Consider the following 21,153-nt stretch of genomic DNA (forward strand, 5'->3'; position numbering starts at 1 on the left):
CCTTCAAGACTCCTTCCATGTTCAAGACAAGGAAGAGAAGTGCCACTGGGGACCAGAATATAGCTGATATCGGTGGGTTGGAAAGTTCAAGACCTTATTAACAACGTTGGTGAAGTATTGACATTCCATCTCAGGCCGGTCCTGTTTATCCATGCATGGAGTGATTGTGACTCCACTTCTGCAACATTTGGACATGGAAAGACAAGTTTGTTGCAGAAGATAAGAAGAATTGCAGCAGATATCATCCTAGATGACGATCCTGAGGCGACATTAGAACAGATTTGTACAAATGGCATCAGATTATTTGTTGTCTTATGTGGTGGCAGAGAAAAAGATTCTTTAAACGGTCTGCGGTTCGCTTTCATGGCGATGGTATCATCAAATAAAGCATTTTGATCCTCAAAAGCTTCCACCTAGTTAAAAAGAGCAGCGTATTTTCACAGTCTGAGTGTTCTTTTGCAGGTCATACTTTGGAGAAAGCTCACAAACAATAACAAATCAATGGGGTTGGAAACTCTCTGACACCGTACTAGCACCGGTCCTTACGGATGTAGATACAGCAGCACAAATGTAAACTATCCTCCAGGAGTCCTTGTGGAAATAACGGATGTTCCTGTCGCAAAAAGGGATTTAAATGTGTCACAGCTTGTGGAGATTACAGAGGAGAAATTGCCAAAACGCTGAGGTGATTATACTTGCAGTTGAAGTCGAAGATAGCTACTTTTGCTTCAGAAACTGAGATATAGAAAATCATGTGGTGGCAGCTGTTTTGGATTCTATTGTTACTGAGCACTTACTTCCGTGTTTTAAGTAATTGCAACATTGAAATCTGCAACCCCTAAAACCTACATTTTCTTAAAAGCCTATTCAAAGATTAAAATCATCATTATATTGGTTTCAGAAGCTGAGATATACAGTTAAGCATGTTTGATTTTAGCCATATTGAGGATCATCTTGGATTACAGTGTAAGTGAAGACTTGACTTAGTACTTTAGATAAATACAAAATTGACTTCTGCGTCACCTAAAACATGATGCAGAAGTGGAAAAGACACTAAAATCATTATCATATCTGCTTCATAAGCCACACGTGGTGGTGGCAGCCATTTTGGCGACCATCTTGGATTCCAGTGTGAATGAAGACTTCAGTGTTTTAGATACGTACAGATTTGAATTCTTTGACCTCTGAAATATATTCAAGGACACTAAAATCATCATCATATCTGCTTCAGAAGCGGAGATATATCTAATCATATGTGGTGGTGGCCATTTTGGCGGCCATCTTGGATTTCAGTGTAATTGAAGACATCAGTGTGTTAGATTTGTACAAATTTGAATTCTCTGACCTCTTAAACCTATTCAAAGACACTAAAATCATCATCATATCTGCTTTAGAAGTTAAGATACAGCTAATTATATGTTGTGGCGGCCATTTTGGCAGCCATCTTGGATTTCAGTGTGATTGAAGACATCAGTGTGTTAGATTTGCACAAATTTGAATTCTCTGACCTCTTAAACCTATTCAAAGACACTAAAATCGTCATCATATCTGCTTTAGAAGCTAAGATACAGCTAATTATATGTTGTGGCAGCCATTATGGCGGCCATCTTGGATAAAACAAATTCCCCAAGGAGGATTTCTTCGGATTTTGGATATGATGTTTTATGATGTATTCTGCTTGTCTGGTGCAAAAATCAGCTTTTTACCAATTTTTTCCGGGTCAAAATGTCCAACGACCATACTATAAATGCCCTTTTGGCACTTACGTTTTTTATGCCAGATGAAAAACCTCCAACCCACCCTCCTTCATAGGACTAGGGTTAAATTAAATACTGCATATAAAATGCTTGCCTCCCTTTTAGCCTGCCAAACATTTCTTACCATGCTTACCCTTCTCCCATTCTCCCTCACCCCATGAGTACATAAGGGGTCTAACAACATGTGCTTGTGGTTCTATCATTAACATTGGGGGGAAAACGAGACCAACAGCCAAGTTGGAGAGTTGAAGACCCCAAGATTGTTCTATCGGCTCTGATGAAAATGCTTTAGGGAAATTTACGGAAATAAACTGCTCTAAGTTGTGTAACAAAAAAGTTCTCTTGTTGATAAGGGATTTGGGAGCAAGCTTCAAAATTCACATCTTCAAGGGCGCTCATTTTCAAGGCCAGGGCAGTGAGCAAAAGGCATGACAGCTACTATGTACTGAAGAATGCTATAAGGGCACCAATGTCAACTGTAATGGCCAACAGAGGCCATGGCCTTTTATGCCTGGCCTCCTTTGATTTCGAGGTCTGTTTTGGGAGTTTTCACACTTTATGAATACATCCACAGGTCCTTTTATTTAAATTTACTTGTGAAGATTAGGTTGCGATAAGAAGCGGATAAAACTGGGGGTAATTAATCGGGAGTTGTCGTAAAATGCTGTACGTGTAAAAACAGGAAATGGTGTGTTGTTGTTTTAAACAGTGACCTCCTCAAATGTGTCTATCCACTTAGCTTTCAACATGTCAGTGAAAGCTTGTCCGTGAGCGAAGGATAGTTGCTGCAGCAAGTGGATTGGCAATCAGGCAAACAGAAATTGCCAGGTAATATTATAAAAGTCAGTCATATCGGGGTCAGGGACCTTGATTAAGATCTTATTTGCAGTTGTGTATAGATTGTAGGCGGAATTGGGTTGTCCTTAAAAGTTTCTACAGTATATGCCGTTTGTGTGTGGGGTGTGTACATACTTGTATTAAGTGTCCTACACAAGGATTTTATAAGATTTATATGATATTTTATTCATAGCATGGACATACAGCAAAACAGAGACATCCAGTTTCCTGATGAGGTGTAAGATGCCACTAATCACCGGCGTGTCCAGAATCTGTTCCTGCGGGGGGGGGGGAGCTCAGAGGGACTTTCAGAGTTATGCGGGGGGCTTAATGGCTAAAAATAAGTAAAATCACCAAAAAACAACTGATTTTACATGATTTTTAACATAGTGCGGGGGCATCAGCCCCCAAAGCACCCCCCTGAACACGCCACTGCAAATAGTGTAAAAATGCTTGAGAGTTTGGTAGGGAAGAGTGTAATGTCAATGTCCAGGTATTCTGTTTGCTACACAAGTGTGTGGGATGTGTTTTTTTGGGATTAATGTTAATAATATACTGTATGAGTTATACAAGTTTCTTTCAGCAAGAATGAGCATGCATTATATAAAAGAGAGCAATAAATATAAAGTAAGGGGCCATGGAGAAAACTCACAGGGAGCTTGATGAGCCACAGACTCTTTACATACAACAAAACACATGTTTAAACCTAATTTTATCAAACAAATAAGTCAATAAATAAGTAATAGAAATAAGCTTTCTAACAGAAAGTTATTAACATAAATAAAACAAGACAAAGGGAATAGGACAGACTGGAGAGGTAGGTAAGCTTGGAAACAATTTAAAAAAAAAAACTTCAATGAATCGAGAGAGCAGATATATCTCATCGCAAACAGCGAAAGGTTAACATCAAGTGACTTGTCATTTGTTTCAATACTGAACTGAAAAATAAATGATTATCATTTATGAAAGTTGTTATGATAAGGCTTTTAGGGAAGTAGTTCAATTGGCATTTTACTTCCAGAGACATTTTAAAATAGTATCGAAATTGAGTCATTAGGTCATAATAATAAATTTTTGAAACCCTTCTTCAGCATGCTGTAATTTGAAAATCAAGAGCAGCGTCATGAAGTCTCATAAAATTAATTATAAAAACACATATATATGCAGGATACGGCCTAAAATAAAGAAAATGCAAAGTTGTTACAAATTTTCTGTAGCAAAATGCCGCCTAGACACATTCTGAGAAAGAAGCTTATGAAATTCCCAGATGTGCCGTTACGAAAGAGGGCATCGAAAGAAGACATCGTTGATGACATAGTACAAATATTTATCTTCCTGTGGAGTCAATACTCGGTTGATTAATGCCTTTTCACTGTATTATGTATTTTATGAATTTTCAAGACTTTAACAGTACTTCAGAAATGTCATGAAAACTTAATTTTTCCATTATTTGCCTAGGCTAAAATAAATATAACAAAGAAGTTGTGACAATTTTTACCTCATTCTAAAGTGCCGCACAAGCTGATGTTGACAAGCTGTATAGAGTGTTTGTGACTTTTCATCCTGTGTTGAGTTTTGTAACATTTTTCATGCAAATTATTGTATATAACAGTTGAGGTGCAGTATTTTTAGCCTAACAAAGAGATAGAATTGCCAAATGTCCCAAAGTTCAAAGTGTATGAGTGGGAGTTAAAGAAACTGACTCAAAACTGCAATGCGTTGTGATGTATTCTAATGACGTTGAAAAAAGAAGCAAAATGCATTTATGAATTCATAAAATGCTTTAAAAACAGGGTCAGGTTTTGTTGCAAAGAATTGCTACTGTAACTCACTGTAAGTGCCATCAAGAAACCTCAGTAGAGAGTACAAGTGCAGCTTATAGTATTTCATGAATAAGCAATAGAACTGCAGCTGGATTCCTGAATGCCAAACACTGACCAAATATGGCATATCTATCAACTAAATTAGCTCCTTGTAATATTTAGTAATGGCCGAATGGGAGCAGTTCTTGTCAATCACAGTTTAACAAGCATGAAGTTTGTTAGATCTAGAGCGATGAAGTGCTTATAGGAAGAAACTCAGGCAATTTAGATGATGCACGCTGTGGTATGTGGTATTTTTTCCACACGTTAGGATCAAATGACATATTTTTTATAGACAACCGATCCCATTTCAAGAAGATGAAGATGTTTGCAATCATTGTGGGTGGGTAAGGAAGAGGATGGTCATGTTTTGATGACACCGACGACGATGGCTACGTGGTTACACTTGAAATTCCAGACATCAATAAAGAAAAAGGAATTAAAGTAACAAAATAAATGTTGTGAAGAAGTGCACATCGATACTTTCAGTACGAGCAGAGAAAATAAGCATTCATTGGCAAAGAATGCGCACTTCCTAAGCAGTAATAAAGGTAGTTAAATTTAATTAAACATGGCTATTTTTAAAGTGCTACCATCTTACGAGTTAAATGGCTGTTTCTTGGAGAAATTGAAGCCTACTCCTATGCTTTCCTGTCTTCTTGCTTTATCTTTCAACCGTTCAGTTCTTCATTTCCCTTCACTGAATACATTTCATCACTGCATATTTGTCAGAATTTTGCAGATCAGTTTGGGAAAAATCTCATCATGTATTCTGGAATTGATATCACAAAACCTAAGTAATTTCTGCCAATCTGTATAATTTGATTTGATGTTGAGTTTGATATTCTGGGATTTAGTAATCCTGAACATCAGTTTAGGCAGCTTATAGTATGGATATAGACATGCTCTGCGAGACTGGTAATTTTGGGAGTCTTTAAATAATACTAAGGTCTAGAATGTAATAATTTATTGCTCAAGGCATGGTACATATCTTTGAAAAAAATACTTACATATGTGTTTTTATAAACATGTTTACAATTGACATAATCATTCTTGAATTTGATGAAAGAGTTTTGAAGGGAGTCTTCTTACTCGCTTCTCACCACTGCGGCCTGGGTTCTATTCCTTGTGTTGCCACCAGGCTAGGAAATAAGTGGGGGCCAGGGGCCTATTAGCCCCCGGCCCATTGAAAATAGCCCCTGGTTCCCAGTGAACTAGGGGCTATTTTTTTACAAAGTAGCCCCTGGTCCGGTGCTTCTTATTTCCCAGCCTAAATGAGTGAGGTATCAAAAATGTACACAACAAAATTTCTCATCCATTGAATAGCCTCTGGTTCATTGAAAATAGCCCCTGGTTCCCTGTAAAACCCTGTTAACCAGGGACTATTTTTTTACAAAGTAGCCCCTGGTCCGGCGCTTCTTATTTGCCAGCCTCGTTGCCACATGTGAGTTTGATTGCCGATCCATGCTTGTCTTCGCAGGTTTTTCTCCATGTGCTCTGGTTTCCTTCTGCTTCTAAAATTGGACATCTGATTTTCAACAAAAATAAAAAAGTGGACTTTAATATAGGGGATTGGCATTTTGGTTGGTGCGTTACCTAAAGCTTTGTGGAAGTCAGTGCAGTAAGATGTGGTGGCTTATGTGAGAAGTCATCACAAGAAGTTGCCCTATTATAAACCACACACCCCTCCCCACTCCAGCCTTCTGGTGAGCACATGCGAGTATATATCAGACTCAGAATGATTAAAAAAACACTGTCATCTTCCCCAATATACATCCTGTCATCCATAAAGGGTGGACCCATCTGCAACCCTTACCCCACCCTCATCTAAATTTCAAGTACATATTGGTCCATGAACTTTTGAAAGGATTCCAATTATTGTACCTTATGAAGAGCTATCGAAAGCCTTGAAGTGACGCAAGCGTAGGCGTGTGTATGCATGTCATGTACTATAATGGTGTATCAATATACCAAATAACCATAAATCATTAATTACTGTGTATATAAGATACCAAGTATATCGTATAATAATAAGATAGCAAACCATACACCGTCATACTATTACAATTCTTGACAGCGTTAGGACTTAAATAAGTAAATGTTTACTACCCATGGGATATGCGATAGCGTTTGTCAGTTCAGTTCATGGCGTCGGCTCTGGCTCATCAGTGTTGTTTTTCTTAGTTTTGGTATTGCATGCATACTCAATGATATTTTGTTATGGAAAGAATATCAAGTATCTTTGGGGGTTTCAGATGGTTTCAATATGAATATTGTTTTGTTCACTTTTGTCTCTTTTACAGTCTCAAAGGCAATGTCCGTTCAGTCAAATTTGTCTGCATTCCCACCCACCATACCCCATATGTATTGAATGACACAAAATGGTATTCCCTTTGGTAAAAACCTAGCTCAATCAGGCACAATTGCGCATTTTTGTGTATAGTAACATGTATATTAGATTTGTACACAGTGGGATAGTATAATGTTAAAACCACCTAAACTACCTTGCCAATTTGTTAAAAGTTCTGTTCTTATTCTACTTTATATGAATCCGAAAATTCAAGCTTAAATCTGAAAACTGATATTAGTTATTTTTAAGCCTAAAAAGAAGCCATATGTGTTGATATGGTTTAAGCCACAGACTACTTTGTGAAGTGTGTAGATGCCTGTGAGTTTAGTATATCACACTGTAAATTAACAGTATTATAGGTATTCCAAAATTTCAAAGTAACTTCATTGTATGAAACAGGCGGCGAATGGCATGATCGAGCTGGCAACTTGTGAAACCGCCCGGCCGTATGGCATTTTCCATATACTTGGTTAGTTTTGTGGGGTTCATTATCGAACCCCAATGGTTTTAGCTTGTATTTATATTATTTATTAACGTAGGCCTATTTGTTTGTGATATTTCATTTTAAAATTTCAAAATAATCCCATTCAATTACACGGTTGACGATGAAAATTTAGAGAATGCAATGCGACCACCACCTGGTATGAAAGTTGATATACATGAATTCTCCGAAACTGGAATTTGTGCAATATTTATCAGATGACATTTAGCTAAAAAGCCAATATTGAAGATGTTCACATATATGTTTCATACATTTTGTTGTTAACACCTTATTTAATTCCTAGAATCATGCATGATTCTTCCCAACACAAACTCAAACAAATGTCCAAATTTGGACACACAGTATGAACAGATCTATAATAGTAGACAGGTAGACTGTAGACAGTAATCACTGTACTGCACTTTCACTCCAGTGATATTTACTTGTTACATCATCATTTACTCTCTGTGTATTAATTTACAATGATTTATACAACCTACGCATGTCAAACATACACGTGATTAGTCTATAGAAGTAACCGTAGACTATTTTTAAAATATTCATTTGTAAACGAGTAGGAATTAATTAGCAATTGTGCCAATAAATTTGACCTTAAATAGCTTGTAAAGCAAAATTGTTTTGTAATAGCTTTATGCATCTTGATAAGAAAGAAAAAACATCCTCTTTTGAAGAGAACTTGAGCTTAATGTTATAAGATTTTAAGTGAAAGTTGTTTTAGTTTATTGAATGGTTGGGTTCATCTGCCCTGTATATTTAACATCACTCATTCACTGTTTTGTGGCGAACATATATGATAGTTAGTAGTTACTGATAACTAATATTAAACATTTTGCAGGTTTTAAATTCAGACTTGTTCATAAGCATTTGGACAGGTCATTGGTATTTACAGACAAGTATCTGTACTTATGATGAAGTAATTCATATTTACATGGGAGTAATTGACATTGTCCTATACCTTATAACACAATTATGTATGCTTGTCCTCCCAATTTCTGGCATCATTCAAGCATCGTCCCCAGAAATTCTACTCTACATCTCACAAATTTTTTATAAAAATAATCCTAATTAGAGAAAAGAAAGCATCTCATCTCCAGTGGCTTAGTCCTGTAACATTCAACACTTGTATTTCCAAAGTTGATGTCACGGTGTTGAGTGTGAGTTTTTGTACCCCACATATTCAAAGGTCAAGCTGTGAATATACAAATTTATTGAGGTTGAAGAACTATGCCTTGACAGATGAGCTTGTTTCAGATGCTAAGTGGTCAGTGATTGGTCATTTTGGGTCCTAGCTCTTCTGACCCATCAGTACTGTGTTTCTCAATCAAGGGTCTAATTATGGCCTGTGTTTTGCAGGTGGTGAAGTGTGATCAATATCAGACCATCAAAAGGAAGAGAGATTCTGACCTGATCAGATGAATAAAATAGATGTCCGTCCGGTGATGACACAGTTTATTAATAGTTAAGAGGCATTATCTGTTATTTTGGAGAATTTTAAAAAAATGTTTGCCACGGTCAAAAAATGGATTTCCTTTAAACTTTCATATTTGATGCACCTTGACCTGAAACAAACACACATGAAATAAATTTGGGAAAAATATCCCGTTGCCATGGTAACAGCCAAATTTTCATTTTAGGCCTATTTTCACAATTTTTGCATTTTTCAGCAGTCAATTTGTCAAGTTTTGAAGCCAGTGTTACAAATATACACAATATATATATACTGTTTTTCTTTATAAAGGTATGAACAGGTCACACCTTAGATGCCGCATTGAAAGTATAAAAATAATCACCAGATGTCAGGGTGGGTTATACCATTTATTTGAAATAGGGGTGTTTTTCAATTTTTTCAAAGTACGAAAATATACCAACTTTGTATAGCTCATAAACCATATGGTAGTGCTCCGATTTCAACATCGACCACAGCATGTTGAGATGATACATTGGTCTTATGAAAAAGTTACATTTGAGCTTGGGGAAAACACATCTGTATATACAGTGTTGCCAGACATTTTCCTATTTTTCGAAATTCAACACAAATCTCACCTTAAGTTAAATGATGTGAAAATGAAACATCATCATTTCAAGGAACATTTATTAGAAAGAGAGTTTTTATTCATATCAAATTTGATCAGTTATAATGGTCAGTGTTGTTCTAAACCACATGGGTGTTACCATAATTGGGGTTTTATTGAGATTTGTGGATATTTTCAACTTTTTAAAAGTTATAAAAATACTAAAATGCAATACTATAATAAAGAAAGAAACATCGACCTCGTCATGTTGAGATGATACATTGGCCTTATGAAAAAGTTATTTTGATCGGGGAGTAAAACATCAGTTTATACAGTGTTGCCAGATATTTTCTTATTTTTCAAAATTCAACACAAGTCTCGCTTCGTAAGTTAAAAGATATGAAAATGAAACTTCACCTTCATATGGAACATATCTTTTTAGAAAGAAAGTTAATTTCATATTCAATTTGATCATCTGGGATGGTCAGTGTTATTCTAAGCCATATGGGTGTTGCCATAGCTGGCGTTTAATATGACAATATTTAGATATTTCCAGCTTTTTACAAGTCTTAAAAATAGTACACACCTTCAAAATTATTGTGGAATGAATGCAATATTAAGGTTAAAAATTACCCTAAGAACACTTAGTATGTGAATTTGAATTTTAAATTTGAGTTCGGAAAATATTTCCTTCTATACAGTATTGCCAGATATTATCTCATAATTCAAAATTCAACGTATGTTGAGCTTTTTTCAGCTTTTTCAGCTTTTTTCAGCTATTTTTCAGTCTTAAAATGCCAAAATACAATGGCATGCATTCCTAAAATAAAGATGTGAAAATGAAACATCGACCTTATCATGTTGAGATGATACATCGGTCTTATGAAAAATTTACATTTGAGCTTGGGGAAAAACATCTGTTTATACAGTGTTGCCAGATATTTTCCTATTTTTCAAAATTCAGCACTAGTTTCACCTTAGGTTGAAAATGAAAGTTTATTAGAAAGAAATTTACTTTCATATTAAATTTGATCAGTTGTATAAATGGTCAGTGTTGTTCCAAACCACATGGGTGTTGCCATAATTAGGGTTAAATAGCGAGATGTGGTTATTTTGAACTTTTTACAAGTTTTAAAATACCAAAATACCATGGTATGCATTCCTTAAAAAATATGTGGAAGTGAAACATCAACTTCACCATGTTGAAATGATACATATTTGGTCTTATGAAAAATTTACACTTAAGCTTGGGGAAAACATATGTTTATACAGTGTTGCCAGATATTTTCCTATTTTTTCAAATTAAACACAAGTCTCACCTTAAATGCGAAAATGAAACTTCACCTTCACAAGGAAAGTTTATTAAAATGAAATTTACTTTCATATTAAATTTGATCAGTTGTATAAATGGTCAGTGTTGTTCCAAACCACATGGGTGTTGCCATAATTAGGGTTTAATAGTGAGATGTCGATATTTTTATAAGTCATAAGGGTTCAAATAGCGACGTTTTCACATATTTTTTGTGGACCTGAGAGCACATCAGACATATATTGAAATTTGCGATATAATACAAATTTTATGGCAAATGATTAAAAATTGATATTTTTGAAATTTAACAGATCTCAAAAGTAAATTGTATAAATCTAGTGATATGTACTTAAAGTGTATGTAGCTGGAATGAAAAGCCGTCCATATGAAAATTTGACCTTTCGTATTGAAGATATAGATTTTTTCACCAAAACTCCAAAGGTCTTTTGGGGACTGAAAATCTATATCTTCACTATGAAAGGTCAAATTTTTCAATTAACATTAATTAATTGATTAGTGGTCGGCTTTTCATCCCAGCTACATACACTTTAAGTACACATCATTAGATTTATTAAATTAACTGTAATATGTCAAAAAATAAAAAAATTCAATATGCATAATTTACCCTAAAATTTTTATTGTATCGAAATACATTCCTCGTATTCAAAATGCAATTTGGTATGTCTGATATGCTCTCAGGGCCGCCAAAAATACTGTGCAAAGGTGGGTGACCAACCCCTTAAAATACAACACAGAAAACATCAAACATGTATACGTTAAAATATACATAAAAGCCATAATGTTTTTACCAATATACACATACTAGCTAGGCTAAAATAAATTAAAATAACATAAGATTGTTACATTGCAAAAAGATGCATATAAGAGTAAGATCATGTTTAAATTACGCCTACCCCATATTATTAAAGCACACATCCCAACTATACTTGCAAAAAGATATGGGAAGAAATGGGCAAAAAACTATATAGATCCAGCAAATGTCTCGAAAGATATGAGAATAGTCAAAGACAATAACGCACAGAACCTTTTCACAGCCAGACAAATTAATGTCCAGTTACCTTTCCGAGAGGAGCTCTTGGGAGAGTCGAAAGTATTAAGAAGAAATGATCATTGAAATCTGGCATGATATTATTGCTAATTCTCTGTCATTCAAGCATCCCCTGCTCATTGATGACATGAATTTGTATGAGCTTGTAAAAAGGAAGCAACTTAAATCAAGACTGAAGGAGATTTATATGAACACTTTTCCAGATACTTGCAGGGTTAAAGCAAAATAAAAAATCATCAAATGTTGATAAAAGTTGTCTGAGGAAATATCCGTTTCAAGTAGAAAAGAGGACTACTGGGCACAGTATACCTATGACATGACCCCGGAGGGGTTCTCCTGGTTAAAGGTATACGGGATGTGCCACGGTTTTGGGGGTACCTTTTTGTATGTCGATTGGTGGGTTTGCAGTGGAGACAATACACCAAAGTGGGTGCATTAAGGCAAAAGTGCCCATAAAAGCGCCAAATTAGAACAAATTTGTGTGCTTTTTGGGTGTTTTTTGTGAAAAATTGGAATACTATAGCTGTAACTTTAATAAGGTGTCATTTTAAAATTGAAAATGTATCCACATTTCACTATTAACTCCATTTATAGTGGCATCATCCATGTGGTTTATTCATGGCAGCGATTTAAACAATATAAATCCTAAAGTGAGACATACGTTGAATTTTGAATATAACTGGCAATACTGTACAGAAGGAAATATTTTCCGAACTCAAATTTAAAATTCAAATTCACATACTAAGTGTTCTTAGGGTAATTTTTAACCTTAATATTGCGTTCATTCCACAATAATTTTAAGGATGTGTACTATTTTTAAGACTTGTAAAAAGCTGGAAATATCTAAATTGTCATATTAAACGCCAGCTATGGCAACACCCATATGGCTTAGAAATAACACTGACCATCCCAGATGATCAAATTGAATATGAAATTAACTTTCTTTCTAAAAAGATATGTTCCGTTATGAAGGCGAAGTTTCATTTTCATATCTTTTAACTTAGGGCTAGAGACTTGTGTTGAATTTTGAAAAAATAGGAAAATATCTGGCAACATTGTATAAACTGATGTTTTACCCCCCAGATCAAAATAACTTTTTCATAAGGCCAATGTATCATCTCAACATGACGAGGTCGATGTTTCTTTCTTTATTATAGAAATGCAATTTGGTATTTTTATGACTTGTAAAAGTTGAAAATATCCACACCTCACAATTAAACCCCAATTATGGCAACACCCATGTGGTTTATCTGGCAACACTGTATAAACTGATGTCTTACCCGCCCCAGATCAAAATAACTTTTCATAAGGCCAATATATCATCTCAACATGACGAGGTCGATGTTTCTTTCTTTATTATAGAAATGCATTTTGGTATTTTTATGACTTGTAAAAAGTTGAAAATATCGACAAATCACAATTAAACCCCAATTATGGCAACACCCATGTGGTTTAGAACAACACTGACCATTATAACTGATCAAATTTGATATGAATAAAACTCTCTTTGTAATAAATGTTCCTTGAAAGGATGATGTTTCATTTTCACATCATTTAACTTAAGGTGAGATTTGTGAAAAAAAAAAAAAAATAGGAAAATGTCTGGCAACACTGTATATACAGATGTGTTTTCCCCCAGCTCAAATGTAACTTTTTCATAAGACCAATGTATCATCTCAACATGCTGTGGTCGATGTTGAAATCGAACACTACCATATGGTTTATGAGCTATACAAAGTTGGTATATTTTCATACTTTGAAAAAATTGAAAAACACCCCTTTTTCAAATAAATGGTATAACCCACCCTGACATCTGGTGATTATTTTTATACTTTCATTGCAGCATCTAAGGTTTGACCTATTCATACCTTATAAAGAAAAAATCATATTTATATTGCGTATATTAGTATCACTGGCTTCAAAACTTGACAATTTGACTGCTGAATAATGCAAAAATTGTGAAAATAGGCCTAAAATTGAAATTTGCCTGTTACCATGGCAACGGGGATATTTTTCCGAAATTTATCCCATGTGTGTTAGTTTGAGGTCAAGGTCCATCAAATATGAAAGTATAAAGAAAATCTATTTTTGACCGTGGCAATTATATTCTCAAAAATAACAGATAGTTCCTCTTAAGTCTGTTAATTATTCAATAGCCGGTGCATCAATTGGGACAACTTGGGATGTGGAGATGAAGTGAGCTGTGTCGCTTGGCTTACAAAATCAATGTGAGTGGGTTCAAGCCATGAAGTTGCCCGTTTGCAAAAATGCTACGGTTGGCTGAAATCTCACCGAAGTTACAGTATATGTGCTGTGCGTTTGAGAAATTTCATGGTGCTGAAAAATCGTAAACTAGTGAAGAATAGCACCAGCTCAGTGTCAGATGACCGGGCAGATGACCAGCTAAATTGCTCGCTTCGCTTGCACTATTTGAGGGAATGTCGCGGTCTGCAAATGGGGCTAATTGTAGTAAAGAATTGATCGCCTACTTGTTTCCATTTTCACTTACCGTTTTGCTTCTAAGTCGCTTCACATTATGATGGTTGACTAATTCAATGACATATCCAGGTTGTTGGGTCAAGGATGGTACACTTGTTTCTGATGACCATTCTGCATCTTCTCTCGTCCCCTTCTGTCCTGCTGGTGATATTGATTATGTGACTTGTTATATGAAAATGGGTATGACAAGATGAATCCATTGACTAAAACCTATTTTTGGGGTCATCTGGGTAAGAATTCGCACATTTGACAAGGATCATCCAAGTGTATGATTAACTCAAACGAGCAACAAGTAACATGTTGTTAACCTACTTAAAGGTGTACTTCACCAGAGTTATGACGAGTCAGAGCGGGGGCTGAGCTAGCTGTGTTTGTGCTCAAATACTCAAAGGGAAAGGTATGAGTTCAATTCCCGAGATCCCAAAGGCTTTATTTTCCATATGTATTTAAAAAAAATACTATTTTTGAGTTAAGACAAATAATAGGTCAACCCCCCCCCCAGTGGTCCTGCAGATATATAAACTATATTATTTGAGCAAAGTAACCAAAACTGGAAAAATGACCTGAAGGCTCTGACTTTTTCTTTCTATTGTATATTATATATTTTTTCTATTGTATATTATAATATAATGTAAATATTATAATATTTTTATTGTAGTTGTGCCAGCATCAAATATTGGCCAATCCATCCATTATTGAATAGGCAAAAGACAAAATCCTTTCTTTTATTCTCTAAATATAACTTGGGCTACTGACAATTGATCTTGAGTTTCCCGTCACATAATTTCTGAAAACATTATTTTTCTGACTTTCATTATATGACCAAACACAAGTGTAAAAGGTGTTGTTATTTACCGCTCACTAACTCAAAGATGGATGTTTAGCCCAATTGAGATCTATAAAAGTACACTAAAAAGAGGCTGCAAGGTCTGTAGCAAAATATATGTTTTTGATTTTGATTTTTCCACTACAAATGCATGGATATTAATCATTTATTTTGCAAATATAATAGTTTTTATTGTTATTTTTTGAAAATGACAATAATGAATTCAAGTGAGGGTCAGAAAATGATGTGAGGGCGGGTGACAGTAAAATGAAAATCAACTTTCATCAGCCTTATGGAATAAGTTGTTCCATATCTGGTAAGGGCAAGTCACAGAAGACAAACAAATAGTAAGAGAAACATCTAGATAACCATGCAGACCAAGAGCATAGAGAGACAATGAAAATAAGAATATTATACATCCAAGTCTATCTATATAGTGTACTAATTGAAGCTATTAGAGACCTACCTCAATGTTTACTCACTCACTTATACTTAGAAAAGCCTACAGCAAGCGGTAAACTATAAAGGTATGGAGCAAATTATAACCGTCGACAGCCGAGTTGACATAATTGGCATCCCGATAATGTGTGCTATTCATGTAATATCAAAACAGTGCCGTTATAAAAATCCGAAGTTGATACCCCTGCATTGTCACAGTGCGTGACTGACAGTATGTCGTTTGATTGACGGTGAATGAATCCATTCCACAAGCAGCTGAAATTAAACTTATATTGTTTAACGATAAACTGTATCATCCTGCTGGTGCAAGGGAGATCTATGTGTAAACATATATTGTAGCTGCCTTCTTTGTTTCAGCAAATAAACATTTTTATTAAGATATCACTGATGAAATCATTGATGCATTTAAAGTGTTTGGAAATTTGAGCATATGATATATCACAGATTAACAGAAGCAGGAGGTTGACTTGTAGTATATAGTTGGGATACATAAACAGTATGCAATGCTTAGAATATTCAGTGACAAGTAGCAAATTTGGTAACATTTTCAGTAGACCTCATTTTACACTAAACTAAAATGCCTAATTCCTTTTAAACATAGTCATCACGGGAGTTTGTAGTTTGCACGCAACGTCAAGGGTGTGCACTGGACCTTGGTCAAAATAATAGGTACTGCACAATTAGCAGTGCGCAAATTGTGTATAAGATATTCAGTTCAAGATTTTTGTTGACATTGTTTTGTTGTTGTTATCTTACTGTTGTTGTTGTTGTTTTGTTGTTGTTGTTGTTGTTGTTGTTGTTGTTGTTGTTGTTGTTGTTATCTTACTGTTGTTGTTGTTTTGTCCAAGAATTTCTGAAGGCAGCTATTTTCATAAATATCTTCCATGAAGGCAAATGACAACACACATGTATAATGATAACTTCACATGGGTTATTGACCCCATTCCTAGCATACATTGGATGTAATGATACCCATGAATATATGTCTATTTCTAGTGTGCCTTTTGAATTTGGTTGCAAATAAGTTGATTGGTTGAAATTTGTTGCTGTGATTTTGTTTCAGGTGAAGCATTTTTAGACTGCCCATTTAGGCTATTCTATTTGAAATCCACACACCTATGGAAGATGTGACCTTCATCTCCTACACAGGGGGTGTAGATTTCAAATGCAGTCACCCATTCAGGTAACCTCATTTGAAATCCCTGTGTGGAAGATTAATTAAGGTCATGTTTTCCATAGGGGTGTATGGATTTCAAGTGGAATAGCCCATTCAAGTATTATATTACTGTGGCGTTATCTATTTGTCATTTTATATCAAGATTGTTACAAACAAATGATTGAATTTTCTGTTCTGTGTGATTTTGTTACAGATGGAACATGCTCGGACTACAGGGTTCGCTACTGAGTCATTTTGTAGAACCAATTTACCTGGACAGCATCATCTTAGGGTCACTCTACCATGGCGATCACTTGTCCAGAGCAGTCTACGCCCGTGTCACCAGCCTAGAAGAGCTTCCAACTATGTTCCGCCTCAACAAGCCTTTACTAAGCGGCATCAGCAACACAGAGAGTCGTCAGCCAGGGAAGGCGCCCTCATTCAGTGTGAATTGGACCATCGGCGATAACGAGTTAGAAGCAATCAACACAACAACAGGGAAGGACGAATTAGGCAAATCATCGCGCATCTGCAAGAAGGAGCTATTTGAGCACTTCAAGAAGTTGTACGGAAAGTTGTCCATGCTCACCAATATGCCCAAGACACCACCAAAGACATATGCTGAATCCAAAGCTCTCGCCGTAGACTACCACAAGACAAAGGCTAAGATGGTAGGGGCGTTTGAGAAGGCTGGTTTGGGTACTTGGATCAAGAAACCACTAGAACAAGATCAATTTGAATAAACAAATCATATGTACATTGGGGTTATTTTCAGAGGGGTGTTCCAGTTAGTTTGAAATATTTGATTTTGCTGAAATGGCTATCTTTAGGTTGACTTGAAGTAATACTATTGAAGAGCAAACTGATGGACATTTGATTGTGAATATTATAGCATACCAAAAAAACAGTGTAGCCATGCCACATAGCTGCCTTATGAAACTTTCCCTCACTCCTGACATTTGATATTGTTTATGTCTAATATGACATTTATAAGCAGAAAGTTGTATAACTGCTTTCCAAATCTAAATTACAGGAAGTATCAGGAGATGTCACTGATGCTTTGAGTTTTCATATTTCTTTTTTAGCTGATTTATAATCAGGGATGTAAGTCTTGGAGAAATTTCCAAATGCAAGGAAATGCAATATTTTTTAATGACACTTTTAATGATAGTTAACCCTGATGAGTGTAAGCACTGCTTTCCACAGGGATTCACAAGGATAATTTTTGTTTCTCTAAAAGTACATACATCCCTTAAAATTACCATTTCCTCAATTATGCAACTTACAAATTATCAAACTTTCTGGAATGCCACTCTGATTCTTAAATGTGTAGCTGTAGATGTTTCCTTACAGAATCACATCATAAGATGTAGCCTAGACGATTATAGTAGTGGATGCTACTGAGGCCAGATTAGTTATAAGGCTTTGACCTTTTTTATTTTGAACTACCAACTCGATTGAGTGGTGTTATTAAAAGACAAATTGTATGAAATGCCACAGTCATTGTGTTTGGAGTAATATCCAAGCTTAATCATATCACAGCTGCACGTTTCATTTTAGATTGATTTTTATTGCCATCCATTATCAAAATGTGCATTTTCTTTAAGTATAATACATGTGCAGATGATGTGCTGCAATCCATGTTCAAATTCCATCTGAATGGAGCATTCCTGCCTCTTGTACATATCTATAGAGTAACAATCACTTTATAGCGCTTAAAAGATTTCAAACCCTATTGAGAAACTTTTGCAGAGCATGTGTATCACGATATAATGGTAATGCACACACATTCATTTGTGTCACTTGTATGAAGATGCAGGTTTAAAAAAGTAGTCATCTCATTTTGAGTCACGGTCAACCACCACCATCAGCATCATCTCACCTGGTTGCCATAGCAACCCAATGCTGATGCGAGTTTGGGGTTTATAAATGTTGCATGGCAGTATTATCTACCACATACCCTAGGGGGCACAGACTTGAAGTCCATCTGGATCCATGCAGCGTCACCAAGTGTGAAATTTTGCACCGCACATGGTGAGAATTTCATAGTTTCCATATGTGATAAAAAAAGTCATCTTCTTTGGGTTTATCAGCTGATGAAGATGAGATGAATACTCTATTTTCCCATTCAATGGACTACTCCAGATGAAATCCATACACCCCTATGGAAGACATAACCTTAATCTCTTACACAGGGGGTGTAGATTTCAAATGGAGTTGCCCATTCAGGTAACTCCATTTGAAATTTGCACTCCTTGTGTGGAAGATTAAGGTCAAGTTTTCCATAGGGTGTATGGATTTCAACTGGAATAACGCAATGTTTGCAAATACCATCTGAGCAGTAGCGATTAACATGTATAATACATAACGTATCTTAGAAATGGTGTGAAGGAGGATTTTCAAAAAAGTAGTATGTGAGAATAGAGAGGCCCGTGATAAAACATGGGGTATTTTTGTCGCATCTGTGTAAAACCATCTCCCCATATTCCTACTGGCGATAAACTTACAAGCACTCACAGGATTGTTTATTGCTTTCCTAAAGTCCAGAGTGCATTTCGTGTGACCAGATATTTTTAGAACTCTGGAATGTCCGGCTGAAATAGTAGATGATGTAAATTCAGAACAAAGAAGAAATTATATTATCATGGATTAGTGGTGACTCGGGAATAGTTTGTGCTGTCGTCAATAGAGATTACTGTGTTGGGAAAATAGATTACAGAGCTGGCATTTTTGAATTTAAAACCAAGCAGTGTGTAAACGTTAAAAATAGTTTACAGAACATAAGATTGAAATTTAATAATTGAACGTGGGCAAATTTTTTGGAAATCCTTGAAATATAAAACTGTCAAGTAATCCATCATTCCAATTTTAAATATATAGGATTCAATTTTAAGCGATTAATCAATTTGATGCCGTTGTTTATTAAGCCAAACATAAAAATCAAAATTGTCAGTATGATTGTGGCTCTTATTGTGAAGTAAGCAATAGAGCTAAATAACATGTCATTTTTGGATTTTCACTGTTACCATGGTTACCTGTCCCAACCTTCCTCTTTCAATTTAATTGACAGAACAGTAAAACCTAGAAGGAATTGTAACTTTAAAATTTCATGAGATTTGCATGCCACAAAATCCCCCCACTTTGATATGACAAGCGTATAATTGAAGCACGATTGACAATTAGTAGCGAGAGCACAAATATGCTAGATTATCCATGTTTCTGTCTGCTTCAAATCAGAAATTCATTAGTTTGAAATTGATACGGGCCCCTTAGGGCTATGCTGGCTGCCCAAAAGGCACCGTTACCATGTTGACAAAAAGCTCACCACGTTCACTACCAGGTTCGGTGTTTATTAGCGAGGCCAGGTGATTTGTGTAAAATTGATACAAGCGTAGAGATAAAATGAACAAATACAAGAAGAGGTAGGTATCAATGGAAAAGCTTTAGCAAACATGGGGAGAGTCTTTCACGTGCAAGACTAGCCTTTGGTTGTAAACACACACACATATCTGCCCTCTCATGTTACAATACAGTATATGCTTTGCTTAGTGCTAGCTTATACTTCCTTCTACTTTAGGGGCAGACTGATTCAAAATATATGCCTCCCAAATCAAAGTGCTATGTCATGTAGATGCAGCATTCTGATGTAGTGAGCAGACATTTGAAATTCTGTTTCACAAGTGAGAAGGCAGTATGTATTTTGTATTTTATTGACAGATACTGTGGTTTTACCTGGGAGGGATGAAATATAGAATCCCCTTGCTGCACTCTGTCAGACAAGATAGGATATCACAACAAAAGTCCCCAACCCTCTACTTCATAACAGTCCCCAATGGGTTATGTGGAACAATATGGCATATATTTGACTTACATTTGGGGTTTATAGTGTATAGGGGGAAGAGAGTGAGACTACAACATTGAAAGGATCAGCACTAAAGCATTACAAGAGATCATGGATCAGCATCTTATCCAACATGACTGGCAGTGAAAGCTTAGTCCCTATTGATGCATGGCCTTAAATGGCTGCCGGTGCAGCCTAGCCAGGCAAACTCTATTTTTCATCCCTCTGAAATGTACACCGTCTTGAAGGATTATTTTTATGGCTTGATGGGGGTATGATTGAGCGGGAAATGATCGGTTGGCAGCCAAGCGTGCACGGCATGCATTATTCAGTGCATCAGGTGTCGAGGCTTCGTCCTGACCCAATTATACTAACGTCATTCGTTTTTATATCCAACACAGTCACTTCATGAAGGGTGCATTTCTCCATGAGTGTAATCTTGTCTCAAAGCTCTTTACATTGGGATAGGGTTGGATGGTAGTATCAGTTCTGGTCACGTTCATAATGAACTGGTGAGTGTACTAACCTAGCAATGTGAAGGTATTAGAGAGTGTCACTAACGGTTGCAAATATGTACATTGGTATTGTTCTGCTGTTGCTCACACATCTGTCCTGTATTCACAAGTATAGGGCAGTATCTGCTTTGGTAATTACCAGCAGATACTCTGTTTTAC

The 21,153-nt window shown here is 35.9% G+C and overlaps 1 protein-coding gene across 1 annotated transcript in view; it reads left to right on the top strand.

Moving 5' to 3' along the window:
- The window catches only part of LOC140155634 (double-stranded RNA-specific editase 1-like), a 186,820-nt gene extending 166,273 nt beyond the window's left edge, over positions 1 to 20,547 (top strand). Inside the window, exon 3 of the mRNA XM_072178553.1 lies at positions 16,853 to 20,547. Within this exon, the coding sequence (XP_072034654.1) occupies positions 16,853 to 17,381 (529 nt within the window). The 3' untranslated portion in view covers positions 17,382 to 20,547. The remainder of the gene's footprint in view (positions 1 to 16,852) is intronic.
- The last annotated feature ends 606 nt before the right edge of the window (positions 20,548 to 21,153 follow it).

This window comes from Amphiura filiformis, chromosome 1, assembly GCF_039555335.1.
Source record: "Amphiura filiformis chromosome 1, Afil_fr2py, whole genome shotgun sequence".
In the NCBI taxonomy this organism is placed as follows: Eukaryota; Metazoa; Echinodermata; class Ophiuroidea; order Amphilepidida; family Amphiuridae; genus Amphiura; species Amphiura filiformis.